At 33.0% G+C, this 20,403-nt stretch overlaps 1 protein-coding gene across 5 annotated transcripts in view; it reads right to left on the reverse strand.

Annotated features, from left to right (window-relative positions):
* lqf (epsin homolog lqf) overlaps positions 1–20,403 on the reverse strand; it is a 35,671-nt gene that overhangs the window by 14,686 nt on the left and 582 nt on the right. For 3 of the 5 annotated variants that reach the window (XM_089638300.1, XM_089638301.1, XM_089638297.1), the window contains exons 2-4: positions 13,054–13,121; positions 321–389; positions 143–235 (exon numbers count right to left, since the gene is read on the reverse strand). In XM_089638300.1, coding sequence (XP_089494426.1) covers positions 143–235; positions 321–347 — 120 coding nt within the window. In that variant the 5' untranslated portion in view covers positions 348–389; positions 13,054–13,121. The remainder of the gene's footprint in view (positions 1–142; positions 236–320; positions 390–13,053; positions 13,122–20,403) is intronic. The other 2 variants (XM_089638299.1, XM_089638298.1) reach the window with 2 other exon arrangements.

Genomic DNA, 20,403 nt, shown 5'->3' on the forward strand with positions numbered 1-20,403 from the left:
TTGCACAAAATTCGTTTATGTATCAGAAACGTCATTTTCACGACAAAGGTCAATATTTTTGCATTTTACAAAGTCGTTAGCGGCGTGTAACTAACCCCTATTTTACAGTCTCTGTGCAAGCGTCTTCCGTCGGGTACGTTACCTGTGCATCAGAATAATTGTGTGCGAGGTTTTTGATGTTCCTCCGCAAGCCCGCCACATTCACCTGCATGTCTTCCTTCTGACCTCGCGGCATCTGCAAACCAACAATTAATATTAAATTAAGCACCAACGTACAATCTGTTGATAGCTTCAATGATGTAGTGGTTGAGAGGGCTAACCTTGGATCGGGGGGTTGCTGGTTCCATTTACGCCGAATTGCAAAAATTTATAGACATAAATTTTTTTATCTGAAAAAAATATACATCTGTAATCAATATCGATCGGCGTGTTTGAAACTCAAAAGAATTCCAGAGTTAAACTCAAAACGCATCTTTTCAGATAATCATAACCATAAATAAAGGAAAAATAAAATTCATTTCAAAGATAGCCCATACATAGTACCTAAATTCTAGACACAATAATATTTTCTGTTTGAACCTTTATGCAAAAATTTTAATTGTCCTTTTGTCTTTTTTATCTTCCACCAATTTGGTATCTGTAAATAATATTTTTAGTTTGTTTAACTAATGTAAACCAAGTTAACTTGATTTTCTAGCTTTGCAAAGCACCCTTGAAGTGATATTTAAAAAAAATGGGTTCATAAAAATAAGCCAAAAGTTGTTTTTATTCAAACCTTATAGAAATCTCTACACGGCTGCCTTATAGAATAAGTATTAAAAAAACATCAAATTAGAAATTATCACTTAAATATTTAATTGAACAAAGATTTGTTTAGGACGGGTTGTTTCAGAGAATTTGAACAATTCTTCAAATTTCAAAGTTAATATTCAAGTTCTGTGAAATATTTTTTCAAGTTCTGTTATTATTTCAGTTCTATCAAGCAACTAGCCTATAATCAGTGACGGCTCGTACTCTTGGGTGTACTATAGTGCTGATATTACATACAATGACAATAATGATGTTGTTGTATCCAAAAATGATTTTTTTTTTTTTGAAAATTCAGTTTTTTATATGAAGATTTTCAGAAAGTTTGACCGTGCGCCACAAGGATTTCCTGAAAATCTTCATACAAAAAACTAAATTTTCAAAAAAAAAAAATCATTTTCGGATACAACACCAAAGTTGTCGAATTTGTCAAAATTAGCACCCTATCACACTCGAGCCGCCACTGCTATAATCATATATAAACAGAACTTGAATAGGACTTTCACAGAACTCGAAAATGAACGTTGAAATTTGAGGAATTGTTCAAATTTTTCGAAACAACTGTCTTAAGTCTTTATTAGTATGACTACCTTAATCTCTTTGATGAATACAAATAAACTGCGAGAAAACAATACTACGTGGTGACGAATTATTATGTAATTTGGTTAATTATCAGTCACACATTAAATGATCATGTCATTTACCCCCCCATCATCAATTACTATGAAATAATATTCTACAGTCTGGCTTGAAAATCAGGCAGAAATGCATATTACATTTGACCAGACAATGACAAGACACAAAGAAAATACCACAAGGTCGATGAATTGCATTTTGAATGTCGCATTTGTTATCATTACTTGAACGCATTTTGCACACCCAATTTAGGATCTAATCCCACACTAAAAGTGTATGTTAATGACTTTGTTTTGCACGAAAATAAATGTTTCAATAACCTTTTAGAAGGTTTTCAATGTTCACTTAGAATAGAAGACTTTAGCAGGGAGTTATTATTGTAAAGGTATTGTGGATGAGTTGTTCAAAGAAAGGGTTCAGGCCCAAATATCACAGGTTCAATCATCTTCAAGTTGAGTTATAGGAAAAGCTAATAATTAAGACGTGACAATACCCTAAAATAAAGTTGGAATCTAACGACGTAAGTGAAGAAGCAATACTCAAAAATATGCGACGCGTGGCCTGGTGTATTGGACAGACCTACTGTTGAATATGCCCTAGCAAATCTCTAAAATAAAGTGAGTATCTTAACAACATAAGTGATGAAGTTTTGTAAAATTATATACGGCATAATGGATGGACCCACGGTCGAATTTGCCCTAGCAGGGCTAAAAAATTGATCTTTTCGCAAGGTTTATTTTAATGATTTCTGATGAATGTATAATTAAAATCTCCGATGTTTCTAGACGAATACCTTGGGAAGTTAATAATTCATAGTCTAGAAAGAAAAAATCTGGTTCTTACCGCTAATTTTATAGCTGAAAAACTTTTATAAAATTTCCAAACATTTCATATAAAATATTTTAATAGTAAGGTACTGTTTTTAGTGATCTTAAATATAAATAACTCCCATCCATAGGTAAAGGTCTAAAAAATATACATATTATCGTTACAAATCCATTGCAATTAAATAAAATGTGAGCCTCGAGCAAAACTTTGTTATTAGAGTCTTGTGTCGTCTGAATGAAGGAAGAAAAATCTGAATATAGTCAGTTTATCTGCATTGTGTCAAAGACTTATAAAATTGTGACGACCCCATTTGGGAAGTAGATGGCCCTGGAAGATTATAAACGAACAAAGAGGTTTCTTAATAATAAACCAATTTGGGTGACTTGATGTTGAGGGGAACTATGCATTGCATAAGGAATAGGAGGGAGACAGAATCAGACAGACAGGTGTGGAAGCGATTCTTCAAGTGATATATGAGTTGTCGAGATGCAAAACCCGCACTCGAGATATATTGACAAAAATGAGATTTTAATACAGTTTAGTAGGGAGAAAAGATCTTTCGACGAAATTCAACTTTATTTACAAATTCTGTTACATTTCGTCAATGACGGTCCATGAAAATTCATCATTCGATGGCTTCACGTAAATTCGATTTTGAACTTGATTATAAATAAACAAAAAAAATTATCCTTTTTTTCAAGGTTTTGATTGATTTTTTCATAATGGCAATATGCTAACATATTTTCATAATATTAGTGTACAAAAAAGATTTCGCGATTATCTTGGAATCAACAAAAACTTGGAAGTGGACAACTCATACATAGCACTGAAGATGATAAATATATATATTTCAAATAAACAATTCCTGTTTCCTATTTCTGTTTACCGTTTCCTGTTTCCTGTTCTAGATTTAAAACAAGATCTACTAAATTAGAAACAATGCTTCGTATGAGCTATGTACTTGAAAAGTTTTGATCGTAATAGAGCTCAGGTTTTCAATAATTTGTAAAAAATTTGAAACAATATAATAAAGAATAACACAAGAAGTGCGTTGTGGGCGTGTTTCATGACAAAAATATTTCCCTAATCAAGGCTTAAATTTTCAATACAAAACTGTGTTTATGAAATTCAAATGGGTTTGTGATCTACCATGTCAGGAGAGTGTAAGTGAGACGGGAGGCTGGGCTATTGGGCTAAACGGAACATCTGTTTAATAAGGCAGGCAGTTATAGTGTTATTCTTTATTCAATGACTGGGACAAAACAAGATGACTGGTAATTGATGCACAGTGTTGAATGTTTCCTTACGTAATTATTTTGCATTGAGTACTGCTACCATGTAAATATCATATGCATGCGATTGGTTGATCATAAAATAGGTTTTTTATGAGATTGTAAGAGATTATAGAAATCCAAAAATATGGACAGATTTAAAATCCTAAAAGTGCTGTTCAGCCTTTGAGGGTTACATGTAATATAAGTGGCACATTGGACAAAGCTGTTGTGAGTCCAGCGAGCGAGGCAGATATCACGTGTTTGTGTGGCAGTTTGGCACAAATCCAGTAAGCCAATAAGCGCACCACAGTTCACTGCTCACTACACAGCACAGAGGAATTAATGCTCAAATCGGGAAATGTACATTTTCACCAATTTGGCCAAATATAAGAAATAAATATTTATTTGAAAAACTAAATATAATACGCCAGTCGGTCTCGTCGCAATCTTTAGATAATACAATTTTACCAATTGAAATCAAATTTTGTATGGTTACAACTTAGCAAAACAAAAAAAAAAAAAACAATTTTCTTTATTTAAATACGAATCCCGATAATTACCACTATTTAGAAAGAAAACATGGATATTGAATACCTTAAAGTGGTACATTACAGTATTGCAGATTACAGTGCATACATACAAAATAAGCTAATAATAAATAAATCAGTGAATTTTCCTCAATCTCACTCAAAGCAACAATGAAATAATATTTACAATTTTCCTCAATCTCACTCACAGCAACACTGAAAGATTCACATGAATTCATATTCGTTACCATTTTGACTATATATTTATGTGTACAAATAATAATAAGTTTGGTTTATTAACTGTATAAATTAAAACTAAAATATTTCTAAGAGATTTCAAAAGATTACAAAAAGCGTCTTTGAAACAAAGAAAATATACAATACTAAAAAAAAGTCTCAATCAGAAAACCACAAAGATGTAAAGCATCAAATAAAAAGAGTAAAAACCATTATCTAGCTAGGGAAATGATAAAAACAATATTGTTCATTGACAATAAGCCATAAACCTCAAACTAAGATGGATAGAGCAAAGCAGAAAATCTGTGTACATTAGGCAGCAAATACTCCCCAACGGTGAGCTCTAGTATAATGAAATTTGCACAGCCTTTTCTATTGATAATTTCTACATCACCGCAGCTATTTTCAGTTAACATCATTATGAGCTAAGGAGCTTCTAACTATCCACTAAACAGTCAAAAATAAGATAAGAACCAGATTTTTAAGTTTGTTAAATTATATTTTTCAAAATAATTGTTCCAACCTTCTTCTCTAAATAGTATCAAATAAAGTCGCTATCCGTGGCTGTGTGTTTGTGCGCTTAGTTCTTCTAAACTGCGCGATGAATTTTGATAGGGTTTTCACTATCATTTAGAAAATTTCTTCCGGAAGGTTTATACAGGGTGTATCGGCACGTACCGGACAAACTTTAACCAGCTATTCCTTAGCACATTTGGAGTAAAAAATGTTATGGGCACTTTACTGTCCGGTAACATTTTTTTTTAATAAAAAATTTATTATTCATATTTTCACCACATGTCACCAATGTTTTATCCTTTGTCAAAGTTTGAAAACCCGACTGGCAATATTTTGTTCGAGTTTCGTTGAATAATGTACGTATGTACCTACGTTGGCGCGCTTTTACAATCACAACGAAATGGCATGGCACCATTCGTCTCATTTTTAACTATTATTATTTAGTGTGTATGAAAGAGCGAAGACGCTTTTTGACACACTTGCTAATAACAGCTGTTGAACACGAGAAACAATGCCAATGACAGTGACGGAGTGTGGATTTTTTTATAATTTTTAGTTTTTAATTGAAAAAAAATGTTACCGGACAGCAAAGTGCGCATAACATTTTTTACTCCAAATGTGCTAAGGAAAAGCTGGTTAAAGTTTGTCGGGTACGTGCCGATACACCCTGTATATAATACATGCATATTATATTTATAGAAAGTATAAAAGGTGTATGTTTATTTTAGAAATCACAACCTTAAAACTTTACTCCAAATCATTCACAACCCCGAGCAACGCCAGCTAATAATATATAAAAATTCAGCTTGCGTATGTTTGTGCTCGCAAAACTCAAAAAGTAGTCGACAGACATCGCTGAAAATTTCAAAGTATGTTCTTATTAGTAACTGGAGTGTATAGAGTCGTTTGAATGGTGAAGAGAGGAATACTTAATGCAATATCTCTGCACCGAAATGAGATAAGTTGATGTAATGTAATTTTTTAATAGTAACGTTGCGGTATACAATAGTGAATGGTGGAAGAAATCGGAGACACGCGAGAAATTGCGGGGTCCACCAGTATAAAATAAATTTCCTGCTTGCTGACATTTGACATCAATATGCAGCATATAGGATATTGTGAATAAACAGTGCTGTGCATAACAAAGGCCTCGTACATTCATGTGCCAGGAGCTGAATATTAATAACATTATTGAGGAACTATTTCAATGAACCTAATATTGCTACCTGACCTAGTTCAGTTGTGGTCATGAATTTTGAAGGTTAATCAATCCATTATTATTAAGTTACGTATCTTCATTCACAAACCGGTTGTGAAAAAAATGTTACGTCAAAATTCAATGTGCAAGAAGATGTATGGATTTTGAAGCAGTGAAGAATTTATAGGTTGGAAAGAGTGGTAGGGGTCACCCACAGAACAGATGGGCTGACAACTGAAAAGAACTGTCGGCTTTGGAATGGGAGAGAGCCACTAAGAAATGGCAAAAAATTATAAATCTAACCCTTCCTTGCCAGTGCTGTTACTATTGTTATTTGTTTTTGGGGTGTTATGCCGTGTTGCGCTAACTCCTTCTTTAGCCAACGTTTCGGACAGCATTACAGTGTCCATCATCAGGGCAGATGTGTTATTTGAGGTTGTGGTGAAATGTGAACTTATGTATGAGGATGTGATACTGTGTTGCCAGCTCCAACCCTCTGAGCTAACATTAACATATTAATTTTAAAGTGGTTTTCTTCATTTAGCTCTGGTGTAGCCGTCAATTACCGGATACCAAGAACTATTGAGGTTAGCTCCATCGTCTCTATTAATGTTTACGTGATTTTTATGAATTTCAATGGCTTCTGTAATCAGCCGTGCTCTATAAGTTTTGGGTCTCCCCAGGACTTCAGGAACAAATCCAAAGTAATGCCCGGTGTCAATCAAATGCTCGGCAATTGCCGATTTGTCAGGGTGGCCGAGTTTACAAGCTCTGAAGTGTTCTGAAATCCTTTTGGAAATAGTCCGCTCTGTCTGGCCTACATAGAAGAAGGAAACTTAGTCTTTGCAGACCTCAGTAAGTCCTGTATCTTTATCGTTGTTCCGAAGACAGTCTTGATACTTTCCTTTCTCAATAGCCTGGCAATTCTGTCTGTCACATTGTGCACATAAGGCAGGAAGGCACAGCCTTTCGACTCTTGTTCAATTCTGTCTTCGTTTGGTACAGATTTGGCTCTTATGATTTGCCTTGTCTGACTTGCTGGGTAACCGTTACGCTCCAGTGCATCGGTCGTAAGTTCGTAAAATTTGTCGATATACGTGTCTGAAAGCGGTGATAACTTGCAGAGTTGTGCGGTAGTGAGGAAGGGGGTACGGGATTTTGCTCTCCGTGCCACAACGCGCGTTCTTCAGCAGTAACCGGCACCACCGGTTTTATGCGTGGCCGATGTTTTTTCCTCGTTTACAGTATCAATATTTTACTTAAATTAATAAAATGATTCAAATAAGTAAAAAATGTTAACTATTCATTTTTATCCAAAATGAAAATGATAAAATTCTAATTGTGTACCTTGTGTACATCACCAGAGCTTTAGGGATTTTTTAACACGGTAAGAAAAAAAAGGCTCATGAAGAATAAGTGACTACCTAATTAACCATCACACCATTTCTCCGTAAAGGTATGCAGAGAGGATGTATTGCCACACCGCTCTGTCTAAACACACATTTTTTTGCTTTATCCTATTCGTACATCGCGCTTGGGTCCCACTCAGGCGTAGTGTGTTCAATTCCTCAGCCGGCTAAGTCCTCCATCACAACACAAGCAACATTTTCAGCTTTCTGTGGTGGTAGTAGGAGATTTTCAAATATTGTCAGGTTATTCGTAGCCCGGGAATGTTCATCTTTCTTTTTAAAAAAAAGAAAAAGAAAATCGTCTCTTATCGTCTTCTGTAATTCTGACTCTTGTCATGACTCGATTCAGGATTTGATTAATTTGGGAATCTCAGACGGCTTCTTCAATTCACCTGCGCGTTATATTATCATCACGGGAAATTGATACTGCTGTAACCGCCACTATCAAAGAGTATACATTTTGTACTTTATTTCAAAGGAAATGTTCAATCTATTCGGGACAAGTAGGTTCTAAGTAAATTCTGTTACCATTGGTTAAAATTCGACTGGTGGTGAATTGGTTGAAGTTTGACTCAAATGTTAATTTTTTTATATGCTGGTTAAAATATTATATTCAAGTGACACTCCTTTCTAAGATGAGATAATTAAATTTTACCATTTGTAGTGTGATATGCTTCACATTATTTTTTCAGACTTGTATGCCATCAATGAAATGATAATGAATCAGGTTCAAGGTTCATTCACTGCAGCAGGGAACATAATATCCTGTGATAAGTGAGGGCTCACATTTTAATGCTTTGTACAATGATGTGTGTGGTTTCAAGTTGCCACTTTGTTTGATAAAAACCAAGGAATTCGAGGTATGAATGTGCCACACAGAGAGCTGGTGGCTTACTTCATAATTCCGTGCTGATAACAAATACACAATCTACATTATAATTTTAACTTCTATGGGTGAACCATGCAGTATCTGTATTGATATTATTATAAACCCAAAATTTGTATACATTATATTTTGAGTGGTCACCAAAAATTGCTAAATACATAAAAACTGGAGGGCTTGGCGAAGGGAAGGATATGGGGAAGAGAAAGGTTGGGAAGTACCTGACTATTCAGATCATTTAAAGCAGCTTTTCGATTCTGAATGGTGGTTTATCACCAGGAGAGAATATAAACCACTACATAATATTATCTTGTAAAATAAAACTTCTTCAAATATTTTACAGAGTTTGAAGAACATACAAACATATATATGTACATAAAGGAACACAATTATTCATCGTCACTCTATTTATAAAATTTGAACTTGAAAATTTGGCTCAATCCCCTGAATACAACCTATTTAATAAACATTGAAATTTATACACAGGCACACTGCTGATAGATCCATTGTTACATCTCCCTTTCTCTCATAAACGATGCATGTACTAAAAAGAGTGTTTACAACAGCGCTCTCAGTGGCAGGATCAAATCCCCAAAGTTAAAGGACGGGTTGTTTCAGAGATTTTGAACAATTCATCAAATTTTAAAGTTAATTTTCAAGTTCTGTGAAAGATTTGTTATTATTTCAGTTCTGTCAAGCTACTAGCCTATAATGATAAAACAACAGAACTTGAATAGGACTTTCACAGAACCCGAAAATGAATGTTGAAATTTGATGAATTGTTCAAATACTCAACAACCCATCCTAAGTTTTCACAAAGATAAGTAATGTTTTCAAATGCCAGTACACATCGATAGTGTTTTGGTAAAACACCTAAAGCCACATTTTATGGGAATATTACTTTTTGGTGGTTTAGTCTCTAAATAGTATAAAATAAAGCCGCTATCCGCGTCTGTCTGTTTGTGCGCTTAGTTCTTCTAAACTACGCAACGGACATAGAGTTTTCATTATCATTTAGAGAATTTCTTCCGGAAGGTTTATATATTTAATATATGCATACTGTATTTAAAGAAAGTAGAGAAAAGTCGATGTTTTATGATCAAGTCGTAAAAATATTTTTTCGAGCACTACATTACTAACGCTGGCTAAACCTTATGAGATACATCAAAATAATGTACTACGGAATTGTATATCTTAAAAAGGCCTAAAGAAAAGTCCAGGGTGCTGTATGACTATCTTCTACAGATAGCCCACAGCAAGGCCGGGTACACGTCAGCTAGTATAAATAGACTTCAAAGTATTCATTTTTGCTGATAATTAAGGCATTTTTTACTAAAAACTAAATTTATACATAAAACTTTGTTTATAGGTAAAGTGATCATAGACAAAAACATCATAGACAAAATCATCATATACAAAATGATCATAATCAAATAATCGTAATCAAATGATGGAAATTCTCAAATAATCGTAAGCAAAATGATCATAGGCAAATAATATGAACAAATGGTAATTTACGATCAAATGATCATTTGACTATGATCAAAACGTCAGTTACCAATAGACTTCAAAGTAAAACGTGGTAAAGTAATTTTTGCTGACAATTAAGGCATTTTTTACTAAAAATTAAATTGATTCGTAATTTTTTTTTTAGATTATTTCGAGAAAATCATGGATGAAATCACTCAACCCTCAAATATCCCATTTTTATAAATAGGATTGCAAAATTTTAAAAACAAAAAAAACTTCACTTTCATATAAACTTCAAGATTTTTAATTAGTTTTACGAATCCAGAAATATTCGTTTTTATCATCTCCCGTAAAGTCTTCATTTTGTGGCTTGAAGGGTTTTACCAAACCACAGTCGAATTATAATACATAATTTATATTGTACACTGATGGTTGTGTTGAATTTATTATAAAATCAATACGAGGAACGAAAGGAGTAACGATGAAAGGTGCATCTTTCAAGAGATGAATTATATAGGCCGCGCTGCTCGCAATAATTACTTTTATCGATTGCTAAAATAAAGCAGGCAATTCTGATGCACATTATCAATAATCAATGTCATATTGCCTTTTTAAATATATCAATGTCTCTCGCTGCTAGATATTTTTATAAGGTTAGATATTCAAACACCTTGTTTGAGGTCGTTATACACATTTTAATAAAACACCATAGACATATGAATATTAGTAGACCTGCCCTAAGTGATTAAAAGCGTATTATTCCCCACTCCCCATACCGGTTCCACTAGAGCCGGCTGTGCTCGCGTATGGCCTCAAGTGAATTTAGAAAACGTGACGTCATCATTCTTGTGCGAACTATGGTCGAGGCATCATCGGTTCATTTTACGAAATAACACGGCAAAATGGTGACTTGTACTATGAAAACTTGTAAAAATAGATGTGAAAAAGAGAATAAACCCAATTGTCGTATTACATTCCATATACACGGTGTCCGGAAACTCGTAGTACAAGCGGGAAACTGGAGAATCTACACCACATGGGGAACCCAAAAAAACATAAAGTTTTTTGATTTGAGCATTTTCAAAAAAAAAAAAAAACCAAAAAAAAATATTTTTCGGCTATTTTAGAGTTAAAGTTTTTTCTGGTGTTTAGGGTTGAATAACAGATGTTTTAACCCTGCAGAGCAGAAATATTTTATGATTACACCGGGTTAAATGAAGGGTGATTTCAAAATAATGCTTCAAATCCGAGTTTCTTCATTTGTTTTACTTTCAAATAGTTTTAATTAGTTGGGTACTTTGATCTTCAGTAATAATTTATAAGAATTTGATTAAAAAAAAAAAAAAAAAAAAAAATCAACTTCAAACTCGATTTACTCGATAACGAAAGCTCAAATAAATAAAAAATATACTACAAAATCGACTCCAAATGTGATGTAGATTCACCAGTTTCCCGCTTGTACTACGAGTTTCCGGACACCCTGTATAAGCATTATTTTACTTTATTTTAAGCATATTCACATCGTATAATATGGATCAGTTGTAGAAACATAATTATACTATCACATCGAGACACGTCTGGACATGAAACACAAAGCTGGTTGGTTGCTGGGAAGTAAATTATGAACATTTATAAAAGTGTCTTAACTAAATACACAAACGAAATATTCGACTCTGAAAATAGAAGAAATTTATTTTGCCAAATTTGGACTTCGCAAATTTGTTGATAACGTGGCGAGTAATTTGCGCTCCCATGTAAAAATGTCTATTCATTCAAAAGCAGATTTTACTTTTAAGAACTAAATGGTGATATTATAAGGCGAGATGCCTATATACTATCAGATTGATTTATTGACGAATCACAGTCAGCTTTACGCTCTTCGTTCTTCAACAGTTGATTTTACCCCTCATCCTTAATTTCTAGTCTATTAATATTCATATGTCTGTGTAAAACACTTATTTTTCCTTTAGAAGAAATTCTGCAAATTACAATTCTTAAGATTCGAGAACGATTTTACTGACATTTTTTTCTAAGAATTACTAGCTTTTATATTTCTAAGAATTACTTAACCTGTCTGTGCAGATAAAAAAACAATAGCGCGTTTTTACGTTTACTGCTTTTACGTCCAACAGATGGTGCTGTTTTTTCACAAAAAAGATGTTTGTCCAACAGATTACGCTGTTATTCAAAAAGCATGTTTTTACCCGTAACAGGTGACATCTATATAATATAGGTGTATAACAACACACGCATATTAGTATGCAACTTTGTGTCAAAATTTCAAACCAATCGGTAAAGAACTTTCAAAGATTTACGATTTTGAACAAACAAACATTTTTATTTATATACACAATATACGCTTGGGTTGCTTCACGTTCCATCTCATTTGATGAGCATCTATCGACGATAACTGTATCTGTCAAACACCATTTTTTGGCCCGTTACATCTATTAATCAAATTTTGATCAGCCATCAATTACAACAGCATGACCGTTATCCTTGGCGGCTTATCACAATTTGACAAAGGGGCGAGAATGGACATTTAATGGGAAACATACAAATGTCAAAAACTAAAAATATAAAAAAAGATGGTCGATTTGTCGGTCATCAAATGAATGTGATAGAGTGCTTGAAAACATGAACTTGCAACTGAGTAATCATTATTATTAACCGGTTTAACGATGACTATCCTTATTTAGGTCTCATCGCACTAGGCCTTAAGCGACGGTTGCCTAAATTTAGGTAGATGATTTTGTCGGAATTCAATTCAATTTATTTTGAAATTTATATATTATAAAATCTACAAATATGGGATAAACAATGAAACATAAGTGGATTCATTGGCTTTAAGCAGTTTACGTGTATCCATATTAATATTTAGAAGCATAATTTTTTTAATGATCGTGGCCGAATTTAATACCAAATGCCGGGAAATCTCCATCGCTCAAGGCTTTAATTTTGTATATACCCCATCGCTTGAGTGGTTAATGACGTTATCTTTATTGAAGGAATTACAGGTACATATCTAAAAAATATTCTATCGATATAGAGCAAGCATTTAATAGTGTGTCAAAATAACATGTGTATTGCAGCATTTACCAGAAGATTATGTCTATAGAACGTGAATCCAAAGACAAACATTAAAGGTTCAGAATAACAGCACAGATGGAAGGAGAGACAATAAAATAGTACAAATTAATAGATAACATAAAACAAAATAAATTAATACAACAAAACATAAAACAATTAAAGTATTGTTCAGACTTACTTTTGTTTAGTGGACCAATATTGCTTGGTTAAAAAAAGGCAAATCCAAACTTGTATTAGCTGCTGCGTCTGTCAAAGATAGAAGAAAACACAAATCAGCTGGTTATTATTAGCAGTAAAGGTAACAGGTTTAGTTGAGATCGAAAAGGTTATTCAAAAATAGATAGACATGTGGTTTATACACGGTGTCCGGAAACTCGTAGTACAAGCGGGAAACTGGAGAATCTACACCACATGGGGAACCCAAAAAAACATAAAGTTTTTTGATTTGAGCATTTTCAAAAAAAAAAAAAAAACAAAAAAATATATTTTTCGGCTATTTTAGGGTTAAAGTTTTTTCTGGTGTTTAGGGTTGAATAACAGATGTTTTAACCCTGCAGAGCAGAAATATTTTATGATTACACCGGGTTAAATGAAGGGTGATTTCAAAATAATGCTTCAAATCCGAGTTTCTTCATTTGTTTTACTTTCAAATAGTTTTAATTAGTTGGGTACTTTGATCTTCAGTAATAATTTATAAGAATTTGATTAAAAAAAAAAAAAAAAAAATCAACTTCAAACTCGATTTACTCTATAACGAAAGCTCAAATAAAAAAAAATATATACTACAAAATCGACTCTAAATGTGATGTAGATTCACCAGTTTCCCGCTTGTACTACGAGTTTCCGGACACCCTGTATAAAGGAGATGCATACATAATAACTTTTACATATTGTTGGCGTTGAAAACTGGGAAAAATTCATAATTTTATGAAATTCTATAGAATATCTAATTTTGCTCATATAGGCATACTGTTGATAGAACAGCTATTGTATGCTCACCCTTTTATAACAAAAGTTTAGAGCAGAGCTCTCAGTGGCAGAACTTTATCTGTATATATGATCAAAATGAAAATTCAACACACCTTTAAAAAGTGATATGTATAGAGTCATTAAGAGTGATTAAACAAAAACTAGGTTTAATAGTTACCTATGTAACCTATTTAAACTAGTTTTTGTTTCATCACTTTCCATGACTTTATATCACTTTTTGTAGGTGGGTTGAATTGTCATTTTGATGACATACCCGGTCACCGTATATTTGGTGAGGCACATAGCATTAAAAAGGTGAGAAAAATGATGTAGGTACACAAAGTTTTTGGTTTTCAATAAAAAGATAACTTATTCAATATGAAAAGCTTCTCCTCTTTATTAACCGTTTGACTACGCCTGAGTATACTCGGCTGAAAATAAATACAATTTATTTTATGTGGATAAAAAAAGTATTCTTTTTTTCTTCTTTTCTGTTAACCGGGCGGGACGTATAAATACGTCAAACGTAATCAGTATCGGGTACGGGTAGGACGTATAAATACGTCAAACGTAAACAGTATCGGGTACGGGTAGGACGTATAAATACGTCAAACGTAAACAGTATCGGGTACGGGTAGGACGTATAAATACGTCAAACGTAAACAGTATCGGGTACGGGTAGGACGTATAAATACGTCAAACGTAAACAGTATCGGGTACGGGTAGGACGTATAAATACGTCCTTGAAATATATGTTGCGCCCTGGAACGAGCGGGACGTATATTTCCGAACATATCACACGGAAATTGAGTTTTTAATTTTTAAATATTTATTTTTTTTAAACTCAATGTTTCTCTTTTATCTGTGTGCTTTTATTTATTGTTCTGTAATTATAACCTTTTTTAATTTTTTTGTAATCTTTATGATTGTTTGTAAATATTCTATTTTTTTAGTTCGATGTTTTCACTTTTTTTGATGCATAAATAAAAAAAATAAAAAAATAAATTAACGTCCACTATTGATACGTCCTAGTGAAGGAGTTCGCGCCCGTTATATGCTGCGTTATTCAAAACTGAACTCCCCGGTTAACAGGTTAATGATTACTGAAGGGGTTAATAAGGTACTGACATACTAAATACAATTTTTAATTGCTCTTTGCTGTTAACTAAATAACTATGAAATAGTAATTTCTGTTATACATTAAAACACCTTGAAAACAGATGATGTTAAAACATATTGTTTATTATTTATTTCAGGACTATTGACCGTAACATTTGAGGCAAGCATAATATTAACAAATCGGCAAATGAGACAGAAAAAACTTTGAGGAATAGTTGGGAGACAAACACATGCCCATCAGCCGCATACAGTTGATATTTTCCGCAAGAGAATGTGTTGATTTTAACTTTTTCCTCAAAATCATGCTAGCTTGTGTTGTCCATCTCTTCTGCTAACTCATATATGGAGATAGTATTTAAAATTAAATACAATAAAAAAATTATATAGGTACATAATTTAAAGTTTGAGATATTTAAGTTTTATTAACACGCAGAGGTGACAAGAAATTTCAATAAATAAAAAAGATATTTTTGCTAAAGCCAACATGTAGACCATAAGATACCTGATAAAGTGACATTTTAACCTGACATAATAACCTAACCTAACGTAACATAACCTATTAGAGGTAATATCCAAAGGCAAAATGTTAGACGTCAACGTGCAATTGCAGTGCTTCGTACCGTGTGTGGGCACTATTCTTCATCACTGCAAATACAGGGTTCGGGCCCGTAGGGGTTAAAAGAATACAAGGTTAAAAATATATTGTATTGATTGTAGACAGATACATTAAGCATGTTGGCTAGTGTCAGTTTATATAACGGTATTCAGTTGGCATTATGAGAAGCTCCACAAGTGACAAACAGATACTTTCAAATTAAGGATATTACGACTACGGCGTACTTTGCAAATATGTTGACTTTCCATATTATAACTAACACAACATTATCTTTTTTTTTTTTAAACAATAACATAAATATCACATTTTTACAGTGTAACATTTTATTGCCAATGTTGCAATATTTATGTTCAATTCAAATATTTAAAAACATAATATATATGCAATTCCGTCATTTTGGGTGTATGGATTTTATATGAGTCCCATTTTTAATTATGGCTTGCGAAATTAAACCATAGGCAAGCACAATATGAAAAAAAATATATATATACATATAGATCATTGTTCTGTTCAGATGTGTAAAAGATTGTTTACATTACAGTAGAAAAAAAAAAAATGAGTAATGCAAGTTAGAACAAACCTATTCCATGAACACCCAAATTCCCCCAACTTAAAAGATAATCATCATTCCAGTGTATTAAACATGAATCACCGAAATCTCTATTTCAGAGAATCATAACAAGTTAAATCAATGAGTTGCTCGGTATGATAATACTAACAAATTGATAGTACTTTAATCATACAAAACACAGCAGTCTTTTGGGAGATATATCTCCCAGCTTGACACGGTCTCATAAAAGTTCTGCTATTTCATTTTGTATTACAAGGAGAAATATGATTTAAACAGTGTTAGAAAGAGGGAATACCGCGACTTCCTTTTGCATTAAAAAAATTACCATTAACACTCCTGAAAAAATTGAATTAATTCTATGAAACATTTAGCATCTGTAAAACGTTTCTCAAATGTTTTAATAAATAATTTTATATTTAACTTTTCCTTTTTCCTTACCAGAACTTCCTCTCGTTCCTTTCCTTAGAAAGACCCTCCACACAGCATCCTCAGAGATGACATAGGCCCCGAGGGAAATTATTTTCCACAGGGCCTCCTGTGTGGGATTAATATTAAAAAAAAAATGCCAAAATATTTTCCGCACAATCTGCACTTTCACATAATGCAATTGCAAAATGTCAGAGGCTATAGGGGATAAATGTAAATGATATATTATCTATGGGATGTCAGCATGTACATAACATAAATGAAAAAATATCTTTGCTAGTATATGTATTCATAATGTAATATAAAAGCTTTGAATAAATTTTTCCATAAAGTACACATTGTGATAAAAATCTATGAATAGAGAGATAAAAGAAGTGACAGTGCGCTAGCAAACAAGACATGAAATTGTGTCACTAAATAACTGATAAGTTTCTAACAATGAGCTCTACTAAAATAAGCATTCCATACAGTCATTTATTTTTGTTGTAGGTATTCACCTTTCCAAAAGAGATTGTGCCAATTGGAATATTATTGCACTAAATAAAATTTGGGAGGAAGGCACGAATAACCAACACCTCTGCCGTGGGTCACCCCATGTGATTTGCCATGTTTTATATTTAGAGAGACCTTTTAACCTCTCAGAACATTGCTTTGCCCCGCAGTGGGAAGCATGGATTTATTCGTCGTTATTGTATAAAGACAATTTGTTTATTTTGAAACAGCTTGAACATATTTTTCTGTCTGAAAATTTAGGGTCAACAGCTTGCAATGTCATTTCCATCATACAGACTTATAAATATATTTACTTATTAAAAAATATGTATTCCACTAATAACTTTTGAATATTGAGTTCCAGTGTTACGAAAATTGAACGGATTTTTTGCACGAAATTTCTATACCAAGGCAACTGTTTCCAGCTTGCAATGTCTAGAAAATTAAATTTATTCACAAGCTATGTATGAAGCTTTGAAACATGCTTTCATCTGTCTAAAAGATGTAGGGCAATATATCATATTATTTTTCCACTTAAATATTACAATGTAAAATAATGTTGCAACTCGGGTAAAGCCAAGTAGAATTGTTAATAAAATCAAATATAAATTAGGAAAGAAAACCAGCCTCGGTGGTCGAGGGGTAACACTCTCGACTAGCAAGCTGGAGGTCACGAGTTCGAATCTCGGCATGCGCAATTGGAATTTTATTTAATTAATTTGAGTTATTTCACTAATTATTAATTTAAAAATAATGTATAGTGTATTTGCGGCAAGTTCCAGAGGGTAAGATGCCCTCAGTATCGCCCTGGTGTAAGACCACCATTCAGAATTGAAACGTTTCTTGAAATGGCTTTGGCCGTGTTTGGCGACTTAGATTTGAATAGCCAGGTACTTCCCCGCCTTCCTCTTCCCCATCTCCTTCCCCTCCCGACAAACTCACAACGTACCCCAAATGGGGATGCCATAGTCTCACTGACTCCAGACAGTTGGAAGCAATTGGGACAAAAAAAAAAAAGATAATTTTCCACTCAATTAAATGGAAAGAATTAATGGATTTATTAAATGGTTTCCAAATCTTTTCAAAATAATGATTTTTTGATATCACACTGTGGAGAAACAGTAAAAATATCAATTTTCGTGAAAACTTAATTGCAATATGTTCGAACAATTAACACGCTGAGTATGACAATGCAAAAATCATCAAATGACCAATTTTTAGCAAATCAGCAATTAATATTATTGAAACCAGAACAGCTGAATTTATAAAACACTGCAATGAATCAAATATCACCAGTTAAAATGTACAACTGACCATTTTGCAATGTTGTCAAACCGATCAAAAAATCATTTCAGCAAATCTTGCGAAAACATTGGTTACAAGACATGGTGAAGGATTTCACAGAGAATTTACGGTTGAATCAAACGACTTTCAATGTGTGATCAACCGTGAACCAATGGCAGACAATTTAGTAGCAGAGTTGACAATGCGTTTGGTTCCAACCCGGGCCTCGTGGGTTCAATTTTTCTGTTATCTTAGTCATTCATATTTGCACAAGCTACATTTTCCCCTTATAAAGATGGTTTATAAGTTTTTCAAATATTGTCAGGTTATTCGTAAATCAGGAATATTTGTCGTCAATAAATAAAAATAATAATCAAATTCCAGCTCTGTGATTGTGTCCTTTTCAAAGGTTTCTTTTATAAATACCGGATATTAATAAGGTTTAGGCTTCCATATCACATTGCTAAGATAAAGTTATAAATTAAGATGAAAGATAGTATTCAAACAGGGCCGGCCGCCTGGCACGAGTAAAATTTTGGTGCCCCTTGTCAGAACCAGAGTCATAGGTGTAATCAGTAATATTTTGATAATTTATATTTTTGTGTAGGGCCGTTAACATGAAAAATATTCTCAAAAGCGATGTGTTGGGACTGTTAGGTGTTAGGTTTTATCAGCGTCTTGGCGCCTTAGAAACTCAGCGCCCGGAGCGGACTGCTCCAATTGCGCCCGCATAGAGCCGGCCCCGTATTCAAAATATGAATACATGTTAAATTTTATTTGAGTTCTATCATTTCTATTGACCACCATACTAGACTAATATTCGTATCAATCAAATTTAAATACAGCTTGAAGATATCTTTGCAGATGACCAAAAGATATCTTTGCAGATGACCAAAAGATATCTTTGCAGATGACCAAAAGATATCTTTGCAGATGATAAAAAGATATCTTTGCAGATGACCAAAAGATATCTTTGCAGATTACCAAAAGATATCTTTACAGGTGACCAAAAGAGGGACCAAAGAAGCCATGTTTTTTGTTATTCGATTGTCAAAATATTTTCAATTAGGTTTCTTCAAGCTTAATCATTTTACGGTAATAATTATGTTTTGGTGTTAACGCAAAAGTTTTGCAAAGTAAATAATGTTATTATGAACGAGTTTTCATTGTGGTTCAGTTTAAAATTATAATAAAAAAGTATTTATTAAGTATTTTATAATTTCGGCTAATATTTGCAATTGTTGAACCTAATTTTCAGACGGAAACCACGGGCATGATTCGTGGTTTACTTCCTCAGGTAATTATTAAGTTGTCATGATTCGTGGTTTACTTCCTCAGGTAATTATTAAGTTATATTCAGAAATACAATGGAAAATATTCATAATGAGCATTATCAGCAAGTGATTATAAATTTAAAATAAAAAATATTTGGTAAGAAAATGTGTTTTTTATCAATGCGGTCTAATTATTGATAAGATATAAATAAAGTTTTTATCAAGTGAGTAATTAAATAACTGATTAAGATAAGAAACTTGAGATTTGAAGCAGTTATTATGAAAAATTTCGTTCCATTACATTCTTGGATTGAAAAACAAAGAAAGATAAAAAATGCAGATGATTTTCGCTAAATCAATTATGAATAAATAGAACTGCACTAATATTTTTTATGGACCTCATTTTAGGGCTATAATTAATTTACAAGGCATTTGTTAGATTGAGCGCAAAAACAGTACTTTCGATATTTTAAGGCAATCGTGAGGATTCACATAAAATAAGAATAATTTATGATAATATTGAGATGCCATGAGCAATGAATTATTCTTAGTACATACGAATAAGCATCCAAAGGTACCTGATGTAACACGATTAACATATTTATTGCTTCTTGAGAATCAAGGTTCTGACACAGAAATTTATGTCAAGTATAAATAATATAAGCCACCACACAGAAGAAAAAAACTTTAGCACTAAGACAAACGTCAAAATCCAGTATGAACCTTTAAATAACGGTTATCTTGGCTTGCGTTCCGCTGGGATGACGTTTATTTACG

This window comes from Hesperophylax consimilis, chromosome 12, assembly GCF_061612785.1.
Source record: "Hesperophylax consimilis isolate HC1 chromosome 12, BYU_Hcon_1.0, whole genome shotgun sequence".
Classification (NCBI taxonomy): domain Eukaryota; kingdom Metazoa; phylum Arthropoda; class Insecta; order Trichoptera; family Limnephilidae; genus Hesperophylax; species Hesperophylax consimilis.